This window comes from Corvus moneduloides, chromosome 3 (genome assembly GCF_009650955.1).
Source record: "Corvus moneduloides isolate bCorMon1 chromosome 3, bCorMon1.pri, whole genome shotgun sequence".
Classification (NCBI taxonomy): domain Eukaryota; kingdom Metazoa; phylum Chordata; class Aves; order Passeriformes; family Corvidae; genus Corvus; species Corvus moneduloides.
This window is the reverse complement of record NC_045478.1, coordinates 26,700,571-26,713,461: the sequence shown is the minus strand read 5'-3', so window position 1 is coordinate 26,713,461 and position 12,891 is coordinate 26,700,571. Positions and strand designations below refer to the sequence as shown.

Below are 12,891 nucleotides of genomic sequence, written 5' to 3'. Positions count from 1 at the left end.
AAGAGGCTGAACAACACTACGTCTCTTAGATTTAATTGCTGGTCCCTGAAGCAACCAACCTGTATCACTTGTATCAAAAGTGTTATGGTTGTTGAGGTTGTGCTGATCAACTAAACAAACCTTTCAGCTGTTAGATTTGACAGTGACACACATAAAACATCCTCTTTATAATGTGGAAGCACCACAAGCACATCAGGGAGCCAATATACTATGCATTCAACTTTCTTCCAAAGCAAAGCAAGCCACCAGAAATTCCAGGCATCAGATAGGGCCAATCTAAGTCACACCTACTTTTTTTCTATAGCTGCATTCCAAGGAGCAAGTAAGGGGGAATGGCCTAAATTCATGGTATTTCAAGACCTTGTAGCAAAACTGAACTAGCCTTCTCAATAGAGTTAACAGTGGTTTTGTTGTTTCCCTTACAGCGGATACATTGGTAGGTCAGGAGCTGCCATTGACAGAGTTATTTTGGGTAATTCAGTCAAGTCTCACTGCATACCAAAACAGAAAACACCAAATCTCACTCAGAAAGGGACAAAGAGGGAGGGAATTAATTAACTCTTTTTTGAGCATACAGTCATACCAAATCATAAACTGTAGGATAAAAGGCTTAGTGATAACTCTATTATGGCAACAAATTGTATGTGTTATCTAAATATAGCAGAGACATTGTAAAAAGAGGCCATCCTTCCCTGCCCTGCCCTGTTCAGTCCATTTCTACTGCACACATTTACACACATATTTCAGCCCCTGAAGTGTTTACATATGTATGTGAGCTAGAGCCCATTCTACCAATTTAAAGCTCATAGAGTCATGCAGAACACAATTGTATTTCATGGGGAAAATTTGTGAGTTTGACATACTTGCTAGAAATACTTCTGAAACTCTGTTATACCTGTTAAAGAGGTATTATGCCCCTGTGTCAAACAGATTTGCATATTAATACATTTTTTGATATTTTTAAATGACATTGTTTTAAAACTTAAGATGTTTTAAACTGACACACTGAAAGCAAAAGCGGTTTGTACATACAACATTCTGCCACTAAGGTGTACACTGGGTGTGCTGTAGGAAACTCAAGACACAAGTGCCCTTAAATGGAGACAAATATATTTGGAAAAATGTCCAAATCTCTAATCATTAATCAGAAATGAAGGCAAGATACACAAGTAAAATCTATTTCCTTCTTTCCTAAGTCTAGTTCGTTTTTTTCATTCTGAGTTTGCTTCGATTTCTGCAAGGACATACAAAAATCACAAAACCTGATTCTCAAAATACGTGAGTCAGATGTACACCGAGGTGTTGTTTCCTTGTAACTGTCTGCCATGCCAAACCAATGCATGCTCCCACTGATGCAAGAGAGAAACATCTGAAGTTATACAGAATTGTATCACTTGATGTATACTCAACTGAAGGCAAAGAAGAGGTGTGCTCATTATCTACGAAATTCTCATGCACTGGTCAGCATTACAGTAAAAGGTAATTATTCATTATAATGGTAGTATTAATTAATCCCTCCAATTAACCCCTGATCCCTCTGAATTAAGGTGAATAACACTGGTGCATGTGACACCAAAGGACTGATCTCAGTCTGGGAAAACTTTTCTGACTGAATTGTGAGCAACCAGGTAATTTTTTCCTGCCAGGGCAAAAATAAAAGTAAAAATCCCCCTGTAATAAAACACGAACTAGATTATTATTATTGCCACTTTTTTCCCAATATGCTTTTTCATGTTTACCTTTCTTGCATCTCGTATCATCTTCCGAACAGTTTCCTTTATGGTGTAAGGCTGTGCTCGTGGTGGATGAAAAAGCAGATCAATATTTGTTCCACCAGAAATTCCAGGCATCAGATAGGGCCAACCTAAGTCAAGATTTGGAGCTTCCACATCTGATTCAATGGGCCAGTAGGTTCCCGAGGAAGAGGTGTCATCAATGGAATGGTTAGAGGAATAAATTGTGTTTTGGGGAAGTTTGTGAACATTGTTCAAAATATAATCAATTTCCTCATCTGCTAGGAATTCTGAGCATCTCTCTTTGGAAAGAAATTCTTTGTAGGCTTCTAAACCTCCTTCAATAAGAGCATCAATAGCTATTCGGTACCACTCCTTGTAATGAGGTTCAATATAGTTGTCTGATCTGCATTCATCGTGTAAGGATGATAGCAAAGATGAAGTTTCCATTTTCACGTATATTTTGTATAAAGTCTTCTAAGCTTCCATTAATGAGCTGACGAAATGTATCTGCAAAGAGAAAGTAAGTAAGAAAACAATCAGAATATTTCTAGATATCTATGATACACACACAGTTATTAACTAAAATACTTTTCTGGCAAAGTTGCTCAAGTTTTTCTAGCATCTTCCAAGAATTTAAAAACATTTTGAAAAGGCTCAGGGACTAGTATTACCAAATATTAAATATTAAAGAGATAAATATTAAATAGAAAGACAATATATTAGAGAGATAGCCAACGAGCTTTTACATAAAGTAAACTGAACAAACACATAATTCAGTGATTTTAAGAAGTTCTGATATTACAAGCTATGTCAGAGCTCATAGTACACCGAACACCTGTACCAGTAACACCAATACATACCCAATGCATGTTCCAGTACACTATCATAGGCCGTGTTTCAAAACCCCCTTTGTAACAACTGAGTACTGTTGAAACAAACACTTCAGAAACCAATTAAATTTCCTACTTTTTGATGCATTACTGTCTCTGCAACGCATCTCTTTTCTTTGGCTTCCTTGAAACCACAATCATTCAGGTACTTCTCCTTATCTATCTGTTCTCCCATGCTGATCTAATCCATTTGTTGCTCCCAAGCAGGACCAGCCTACCTCATTTCAGTGAGTTATGAGGAACTCCAGAAAGATTTATCCTCCCACATCTGGGATCAAACTCTGAATCAGCAATTTGATGTCTAGTTTCCACCCTGCTCATTCCTTCTGCCAAAAGGAGCGGCTGCTTTAATCTTAATTTTTTTTTTTCAAAACATTAATAACAAGCTGTTTACTGCTGATGTTTTATAAACTCATACTTTTTTTATCTCATTTAACAGGGTCTGAGAGGGTTGCTTTGTGCTGCACATTTGGGATTTAAGATATAGGGAGAACAAATACCCAGTGTTTCTTCCTTCATGTTTCTGCAACCCTCAGTAAGTCACCAGACAACGGTGGGGAGGTGTTTCCTGACAGCAGCATCAGCATAGCCATGTAAAATAGAAAGATGGGCTTCCATCTGTCAGGGCTAAGGCATGAAGCTTAAGAAAAAGACTGCAGAAGTAGGAAGAACATGCAATGAAGGCAGAATAGCTAGAAAAACTTTGATAGCTTAAAAGTTAACGTTGGGTTTCCCTACAAGCCTAATTAATAGTATAGAAGTATAACAGCAAATAGTCATAGGGAGTCCTGATTTCGTTTACTGGCATATAAATGTAACTTAATTCCCTCTTCCCATCAAGACCTTCCTGATATTTTTGCAAACAGTGCAATTGCTTTCCACTGTCGGGAACAGTTTAAATCTTCCCAAAAGGAAATGTAAATTAGCTGTATTAACCTAAAGGAATGACAATAAAAATCTCCATAACTACTCATACTTCAAAAACCAATTAAATGTTCAATTAAACCAAGATTTATAGGAAACTTGGGGAGTCTGAGGTTAAAAAAAAAGACCAAGAAACACAAATCCAGATCTGAAGCTGGCATCAGCATGTCATATGGAATAATTCCATTTGAATCCTGTCTCTCAGCCAAGTAGCAGGGCAGATCTTCCCAGATAGGATTGCTTTCGAGCCTGGGGGAAAGGAGTGTTCCTGGCTGCTCCAAGAGTAGCTCTTTGTGGTGAACTGGAAAGCAGAACACGAAAGGGATCTGACTGCTCTCCCCCCAACTGAGAACTACATGTATTCCTCTGACAGCCACTCAGGGCTTTGTTCTACACTGCTCTCACTAACAGAAGTGAAATGTTATAAAACAGGAGTGATACCATTTCCCTTCTTACAGATGCAGATACAGCCTGTGGCAGAAGGTGATCGAGAACTTAGCACACAGTACAGGCAAGACAGACAAAGATTAAACTCTTAACATACTGTAAAATTAAAACAGTCACACATCAGGACTGGCCCAATCATCTGGACCAGGTTTTCAAGACATTTTAGATAAAGAATGAAGAACAACCGAGAGTACAAAATGCAGGTACTCAGCTGAGTTGTTCTGAAGAGTCTGAATGCTAATACAGGTGATTTACTGAGATTCCAATACAACCTTCTTTTAGGGCCCTCCAGGACAAGTAATTCTCTAGTCACTGTAGTAACACAGTCAGTCTTAAAAGTCAGTCTTATTATGATATTTAAGAATAAATATGATTTTACAAAGACAAGTGAAAGATATTTCTAAAATTCTTACTACTTTGGAATGGAAATACTTCTAAAATAGAATTTTTTCCACTGACTGCATATATACAGCTGAGAAAGATGTGTTTATTTCAAAAGCCTGTCTGAATTCATTTTTTCTTTTTCCCATTCTGTTCTTTGAAAATAACTTAAGGGAACAGGACTATACTTAATATGTAACATTGTGCAATATCAAATATTGAATGCTATGAATAAATAAAAGGCTAAAAATGACTGCATGTGTGTTCTGCCTCACATGCATTTCTTTTATTTGGTTTGGTTCTTTCATTTGTTTTTCACAACAGTACAGTACATTGCTTGACTTTTCATTGAATATAATGAATTAATTAATTGTGGCAGAGGTCAAATACAGCAACTTATGCTCAGACTTATCCTGAAAGTAGTGTATACATATAAGTAACCATGGAAAGGTGAGACTTCTGGTGCAGCATCTTCCAAACAAGAATAGTCATTTTACAGTGAACGTCTTTGAAGTTGATGTTTGATTTACAAGTGCTGTTTACAAAAAAGCTTAAAGCAGTGCACATTAATTTAAGAAAGTAAATGTAAAATTTGCCAGCATGGAAATAAATCACAGAACACTTGAGACAAATGAAAAAATTTTAATCCTGTTTTTTGAAATTAAGGACATCAGCATGAGATACATTAATACAAAACAAAAGAGAACTCCCAAACTAAAACAATGGCTTCAGGTATATTTGACAAAAGCTCTAGATGTCTTGACATAGGTATTTTCCTTCTTAAAAGGTAAGAGCTACTTTGTAGAAACTGAAGCTATGAAACCGTATTACTTTGCATAAAGAGGCAGAGATTTAGACAAAACTCTTAAATAAACTTTTTGGTGTTTTCTTCAACTATGTATTGTGATTTCTGCATAATAAACTTGATTCTTCAAAGGTCCTCCTCAGGTCAACAATTATATTAGCAAGGTTGTGCAGAATGAGGCCCATCTCTGGAGGCTTACAGATCTTTATCACACTTTATGTACATGATTACAAATTTCACCAGCACCAGGAAAGTTGTTGTTTAGCCTCTGAGAAATAACCTTAGCTGTTAATGCCAGCCCAGCATATCAGCCATCTTCTCTGTTTGAACACAGGGTTCAATCACATAAAACTTTTTTAGTAAGTGCCATTAATGGGCTTAAATTGAATTTGAACTCCAATGGAGCTGCTAAAACTGAAACTTCTGCTGAAGTACACAAATTCTGAACCCGGCATTGATGTGATCATCTTGTCCTTCTATTAACAACATGCTCAGACCTTTCTAATGCCATTGCCAGGAACCTAGCAAGAGAAGACCTTTTTTTATGAGAAAGATGTAACTGTGCCTTTATACAGAAAGATCTGGAGAGTATCCCAGACTTCACAAATGCAGCAGATGACAAATGTCCACTAAAGAAAATTATACAACATTCTACAAGGGTTCCAGGCTAGTACTAGAGACAAGGAACTTCCCTGCCATACTAATATTCACAGGATTTGAAAAATTTCCTATTCAGCAACTTTAGGGAGCAGCTCTAACCTCAGGCTCATACAGCCAGTCCTTGGCAAGGGCCTGGTCATGGTGCTCTCCTCAGGATGTCCTTATCTCTTTTCCAATGGAAAGATGGTAACTTTGACAGTTTCTACATAAAGTTTCAACCTTGCCATGAAATTTAAACCTCGGGAACACCTTGCTGCAAGCTGTTGCGTACTCTCAGGTATCGTTTTTGGGACATCCACCTGAGCACGTCTGGCCCACAGCTCTGTCAAGGAGCCTCCCCACGGCTTAAGGGCCTGGCATGACCAACCTTTAAGAGAACAAACAGGCGTTTTATGACACCTGCCTTCCACCAACCTATTAAAGAATTGTATCAAGAATAAATAATAATTACCTTACATTAAGCAGTGACAGGCAATTATTTAATTATTAACGAAATTACATTTTCTGTGAATACAAAGGCCATCAAATCCAAGTGAAAAACAACACCGCAAGCGTTCCTGCTGCTTTCCTTCTTTTTCCTTTTTCTGTTTTTGTTTGTTTGCTTGTTTTGTGGAGCGTTTGTTTTTTTTGGTTTTGTTTTTTTTTTTGGGGGGGGGGGGGAGGGGGGGGGATGCCTTTGTTCGTTCAACCAGAAAGTTAACTTTCCAGCCCAAACAAGGGCAGCGGGCGCTCCCCTGGGCAACACCACACGTGTGGCGCCCCCGGCCCGGCGGGCGGGGGCCGCTTGCGCAGGGCGGCCCCGGGAGGGAGCGCGGCGTGGGAGCCGCGGGAGCCGCGCCCGCGGGCCGCCCACCGCGCCCGGCCCCCGCCCGCCGCCGGCCCCCGCGCCCGAGCCGGAGCGTCCCCGCCGTCGCCTGCGCCCCGCGACCCGCGCGCCCCCGTTCCAAGCGCCCCGCGGCGCCGAGCGGCATGTTGGAGGGGCGGGGGACTGCCCTGCCCTGTCCCGTCCCGTCCCGTCCCGTCCCGTCCCGTCCCGTCGGAGACTGAAGGGAGACCCACTTACTGCGCCGGTGCCCCGCGTGGGGTCTCGCCTCCGGAGCGGCGGGGCGGCTCGACCGGGCTGCTGCGAGCGCGGCGGCGGCGAGTCACGGCGGCGCAGCGCTCATCGCAGGTACTTCCCGTCGCTCTCAGGCGCGGTGGGTGTGGAAACCAGTTACAACATGTCAGGACGGTGTCGCACCAAACCCGCCGCCGCGGGAGCGGGGCAAGGACTTGTCTGAACTGGGGAAGCCCGGCCCTCTCGCGCGGAGCGAAGGGCAGCGCCTTCCCCGGGCCGCGCCGGGTCCCTCGCCCCAGCCCTGCCCTCCGGGCCGGCCGGCAGCCGCGGGAGCCCGCGGGGCAGGGGCGGCCCGAGCCGAGGCGTCGGCAGCCCCGCGGCGGGCCCGGGAGCGGGGTGTGCGTGGGAGATTAAACTCAAAAGTAAACGTTGGCTTCAAGAAAAAACAAACCCGTCAGCCTCGAGTCACGGTTTCCAGGTTAACTCCGGTGGAGCGAGTCCCGGCAAGGGAGCGATACCCGTTTGAGACCTTCAAAGTAGGATATATGGACAAGCCCCCTTTCCATAGCTAGGTGGCTTTGAGAAGCTTTTCTTCTTTTGCTCTTGATTTCTCGGGTGAGAGAAACGGACCTGAATGTAGAGCCCCCATCCCGGCTGCAATGCATCTGGGCCTTCCTGCTTCATTCTTTCCAGCAGCAGGCTGGGCACGCCGCATGGCAATCCACGCGTTGAAACCTTGGAGAGCCCTCCCTGAAAGGCTCTTTGAAAACGCGATCATCTTTGCAGCAGGATCTTGCAACCACCAACAGATCAGCGCATCACATGTGCATAACAAGCATACTTGAGAGGGTTTTGTAATTTTAAACTTTTTATAGGCTTTGTCCATATCTACTTTGTGGTCCCTAACTAAAGGCAGCTTTTTCTTGAGGTGTTGGAGACAATGCAGTGTAACCCTGGCAGTTTGTGCTTAAAGCCAGACTGGATAAGTTATTGCTGATAAAGCCTAAGTCATTTTCCTAACCTTTGCTGCCTAATAGTGTGGGATATATCCTGTTTCTGAAGTTAAGCATGGCTCTACTGTGACATCCTGATGATGGTCTCTGAGAAGAAAACAGTAAAAAAAAATGCAATATCTGCACAGCAATATTTGTATATTTATGTGTATATAGATGTATAAGTCTGGCCATCAGGGAGTGATTTTTTCCTGTGCAGTTAATTCAGGTAGTGGAATGCACAAGAGGAAATAGTTGGTGTTAATATAGTCATGGACTACCCTTTACAGACAAAGGAGCATCTGGATTAAACGATTAGACCCTTCTCACACTCAAAAAAAGAATTTCCCTGGTTTTGATGAAAAATACAGGGTGAAAACTGCTTTAAAAACAAACAAAATATTAAAAGGTACATAGAACTTTATAACTAGTATACAGCACTTTCTATCCCATGAAAATACATAGTCAGGAAGGAGAACATGTTTCTGTGGAAACTTACCCATAAGAAGGTGAGGCTATTTTTAAAAGAGCAGATCTATTTTCTAAAATTATTTATTATTTCTAAATTATTTATTATTTTCTAAAATTATTTATTATTTCTAAAATTATTTATGAAAGGGTAGGAAGGTAGATGAATGGTCACAAAACCTCTTTTGACCTTGACTGAATTGGTTGGACATTTATTACACAAAATTTACAAGCCTGTGTCTTCTAGAGAAGTTAAGTGGTTGAGTACAGGTTTAGCATAAACAGAAAACTGTAATGAGACCAGTCATAGGTTTCTAAATAAGGAAATCTGCATGAAGGAAAGGATCTAGGGTTTTTTGCTACAGTAGTATCTGTACAAGAAAAGGGTTTTTTCTCCTCCCTTACAGCGCCCTTACAGCTCCCTTACAGTTTATCAATTGAAGCCCTCCAGTAGCTATACCAGACCAGACACTTCATAAAACACAGCTTGGGTAATATATTTTGGAAACTGTTAACTGTCTAAATAAAGAACATTTTTACCTAGCAGTTAGCAAACTTCTGTGCCTTGCAGCCACAGGCATCAGTGGAAGCAGACAGTATGAGCAAGCTTAATAAGCAGTAAGACAAATTCTTAAACAATAGGTATAAAACTGCATTGTAAAAGTATGAGGCAGGAGTATGTGCTTCAGTGTCCTTACTCCTAGAGTTGTGGAACTGCAGCACTATGCGGGGAAGGGACTGCAGAAATTGGCCAGCCCTCATTGGCCTAAACGGCCTTTCCTTTTGCCATTGAAAATGTGGCATTGAGCAGCATCAGTTTAAGCATCCTATTGATTGGAATTGTTTTACTGTAATCCAACTGATTCATAAAGCCTCAAAATGACAGAAGTTCTTAGACATAGCTTGTTCATAAACTACATGGGATAGAAGGATCAACTCAGTATGTTTGATACCCCCATCTTTAGAATGATTGTCTTAAGTGACCTGGGTACTCAATAGATGATAATGCTGATGGATGATCATCCGTGTGACTTCCATCCGTTTCCAGTTCTGAGACTTTTTTTTGTATGGACAGATCATCTTGCCCTGTACAGGTCTAGCTGAATGCAAGCAGAAGATAAAAGATTATTATCACATATTCAATGACACCAGTCCAGAAGTTTATGATATGGATGATTATTAAGGAGAAATATTTATATGAATTATATGCCTATTGCATGCTTACTAAGATTTCATTTAGATTTACTAAAGGGAACATTGATTTGGAAGCAGTGGATGTTTATACAATTCATTACACCTATGAGTTGAGCTTTTATTAGATTTTAAACAGAGGAAGAAAAAACACAGTCCTGAAGATTCATACTATTTACAAATCAATGGCCATCTAAGCTAAAGCATAAGCACAGAGACTTCACACACTAATCTTAAAATTAAGGGAAATGTGTTGCTACAGATATGAATATAAAAGGAGCTGCACTGCATTTGTACAAAGCTTGATGAGTAGTGATACAAAATCCACACTTTTCATAAAGTAGCAGAGAGAAAAATGAGACAGAAAACTACAAATTAATATGGAAAAGCAGGTGTCCTACTCTCAGTAGACCTTTTTCAAATTAAATAATCATAACCTACTCTATTTGGTATCATATTCTTAAATCAAGAATGCATTAATTTGGTCCTTCTAATGCTAAGAAAATATTTGGCAATGTCCAAACACTGGCTAGTTTGCCAATTACTTTCACAGCTTCTATCAAGAAATGGCCAGTAGTCAAAATACAAAGTATTAAAGCCAAGATCTTTTACTGAGAGGGTTCCTAACCCATATATTGGGGCCTGGGTATATGTGCTGTGTACTATATGGTAGGTTTTTGTTGTAGGTCAGGTCCCGTGTCAAAGGCTTGTACAAACCTACTGAAATTACTTTAGGAAGTTCAATTGTGTGAAGAGCATCCGTGTGCTTCCTTTGAGAAATTTATGGTAAGAGATGAATAAAATTATGCAAAGCATATTATTTTTGTGGCACAAGAAAATAAATAAAAATCCACCAGTCTTTATTTTCTGCCGCCTGCATGACTAGCTAAGAGAGAGGGTAAAAGAGCAGAGTGAGAGGAATGATCAAAGGTGAAGAAGAGTTGCCATCTGAGGAAGAGTCACACAGGCTGCGACTCTTCAGAATGGAATGGAGTTGGTGATTGAGACTTCCTGGTGTGGTTCATTACATGACATGTAGCTCCAGTGTACAACAGGCCTGAATACAGAGAAGGAAACTCCTCTGATGTCAGCTTTAATATGAAGCCAATATCTCTTGCTCAGGCAGTTCCAAGACAAGAAGTTTCAAACTGATGGAGGTTGACAAAGTATTCTCTGCTCCTATTCTTTGTTCCTCTCACTTTCCTCTTTGCCGCTTGTTTACATGTCATTAAAGAGCTACACAGATCTTTGTTCTGAATTCGTACAACTGTTCTTATTCCTTCAGAGCATGCTAAGTTCAATATAAAGAAGTAGAAGCACAGATTTCTACTTCCGATTAACTTCCTTCTCTATGGATCAGAGAGGTAGCTCCTCTTGGTCTTCTTACAGGCTTTAGGTATCAGTGAGTGCCATTAAGCATGGTTCCACCCCTGCCCTTGGGGAAGAGAGCTGCACAACGAGCAGCAGGTTTCTCTGAGATTTTATGTCTTCTGAGATTTTAAGTCTTCTGAGATTTTAAGTGTCCTTGTTATTCAGAGTCCTCGAAATCTTTTTGCCCAGGCAGTATCCATATTTTTGTTGCAGCTTCCAAGACACATACTTCAGGATGATTCTTGTAGTTGTTTTTCATTTGCCCTTACTTCAACATCCACCTTTGACTTACTTTGGAAATAGAACTCATTGTACTATTACTACTACAAGCAGGCAGTAATACAAATTTTGCCAGAAAAATAAAGCAAAAAGTTAAATGCACCGTATTTTTCAGTTGGTTGGAACACTTTCTTGTATCTTGCTGTCCACTGGCTCACTTTACCAGTGAACTTTCTGGGATATCTTCCTTACTGGACTTAGCCTGTTCTCCTCATCAGATCTTCCCGAGGCCTGGTGCACTGCCGGCGTTTGAATGACAAAATCTTAACCATATATTTTGCAATCCAGATTCAGGGCTTAAGGGTTTAGAGGTTAGGGATGAATGCACTTGTGTCTTAAAGTCAGACATACTTTAGGGTAATGTGAAAATGAAAATTTTACACTAATTTAGTAGAAGGTAAACCTATGATAATTGTTTAAAGTATTCGCATTTAATATTATAGAAACTACTATGTACAAATTCACATTGTATATAAGAATCAAATTCTTAAACATAACCATACACCAGTTGGTCCAAGATTTTGAGTACGTTAAAGTCCAGTTTGCTGTTTATCCATTAGTAATGGAAAATATCTCTTACTGTTTAATCTGTTTCTCCTCAGTACAGATTCCATGAATGTTCAGCCCCATGTAGGAAGGGAGAATAATTCCCTTATGGAATGGCAAGTTGTCTGCTGTTGATCTTAATATTTTAATGATCTGCAGATCCAGATCTTGCATTAGGCCATCACCAAAACCCCAGAACAAGTACAGCGTGTTCATAGAATCATGGAATGTTCAGGTGTTGGAATGGGCCTTAAAGATCTAGTCCAAAGCCTTCTGCCATGGGCAGGGATACCTCTCACTAGACCAGGTTGCTCAGAGCCTTGTCCAGCCTGGCCTTGGACACTGCCCTGGAAGAGGCATCCACAACCTCCCTGGGAAACCTGTTCCAGTGTCTTATGCCTTACTAACTACAAAGTAAAAGGTTTCTTCATAATACATAACCTAGATTTCCACTCTTTCCATTTGTACCCATTACTCTTTGTTCTGTCACTACAGTTCCTGACGAAGAGTTCATCTCCAGCTTTCCTTAGACCCCTTGAGATACTGGAAGGTGGTTGTGAGGTCTCCACACAATCTTCTGCAGGCTGAACAGTCCCAACTTTCTCAGACTGTCTTTATAGGTGAGGTGCTCCAGTCCTCTTACCAACTTCATGGCCTCTTCTGGACTTGTTCCCACAGTTTCATGTCCTTTTTATGCTGGGGACACAGAATTGGTTGCAGCACTCCAAGTGCAGTCTCATGAGAGTGGAGGTGTAGAATCACCTCTCTTGCCCTGCTGGCCATGCTGCTTTGAATGCAGCCCAGGGCACAGCTGGTTTTCTGGGCTGTGAGCTCACCACTGGCTCACACTGAGTTTTCATCAGCCATCACCCCCAAGTCCTTCTCCACAGGGCTGCTCTCAATTCCTTCTCTGCCCAACCTGTAAGGGTGCCTGGGATTGCCTTGACCCAGGTGTAGGACTTCACATTTCTCTTGGTTGAACTTCATGGACTTTGCATAGGCCCATGTCTCAAGCCTCTCAAGGTCCCTCTGGATGGCATCCCCTCCCTTCATGTAGACTCTTGCTACATAGCCATAAGGATCTTCAAGTCAAAAGGAGAATTCACAGCTCCTAGGTTTCTTCTGACTGGGAAAAAAGGTGAGT

The 12,891-nt window shown here is 41.1% G+C and overlaps 1 protein-coding gene across 3 annotated transcripts in view; it reads right to left on the bottom strand.

Annotated features, from left to right (window-relative positions):
• FAM83B (family with sequence similarity 83 member B) overlaps positions 1–7,187 on the bottom strand; it is a 56,041-nt gene extending 48,854 nt beyond the window's left edge. The window contains exons 1-2 of one of the 3 annotated variants that reach the window (XM_032104654.1): positions 6,903–7,187; positions 1,740–2,243 (exon numbers count right to left, since the gene is read on the bottom strand). In XM_032104654.1, coding sequence (XP_031960545.1) covers positions 1,740–2,183 — 444 coding nt within the window. In that variant the 5' untranslated portion in view covers positions 2,184–2,243; positions 6,903–7,187. Of the gene's footprint in view, positions 1–1,739; positions 2,244–2,596; positions 2,729–6,902 lie in introns of those variants that run through there. The other 2 variants (XM_032104653.1, XM_032104657.1) reach the window with 2 other exon arrangements.
• Positions 7,188–12,891: the final 5,704 nt, after the last annotated feature.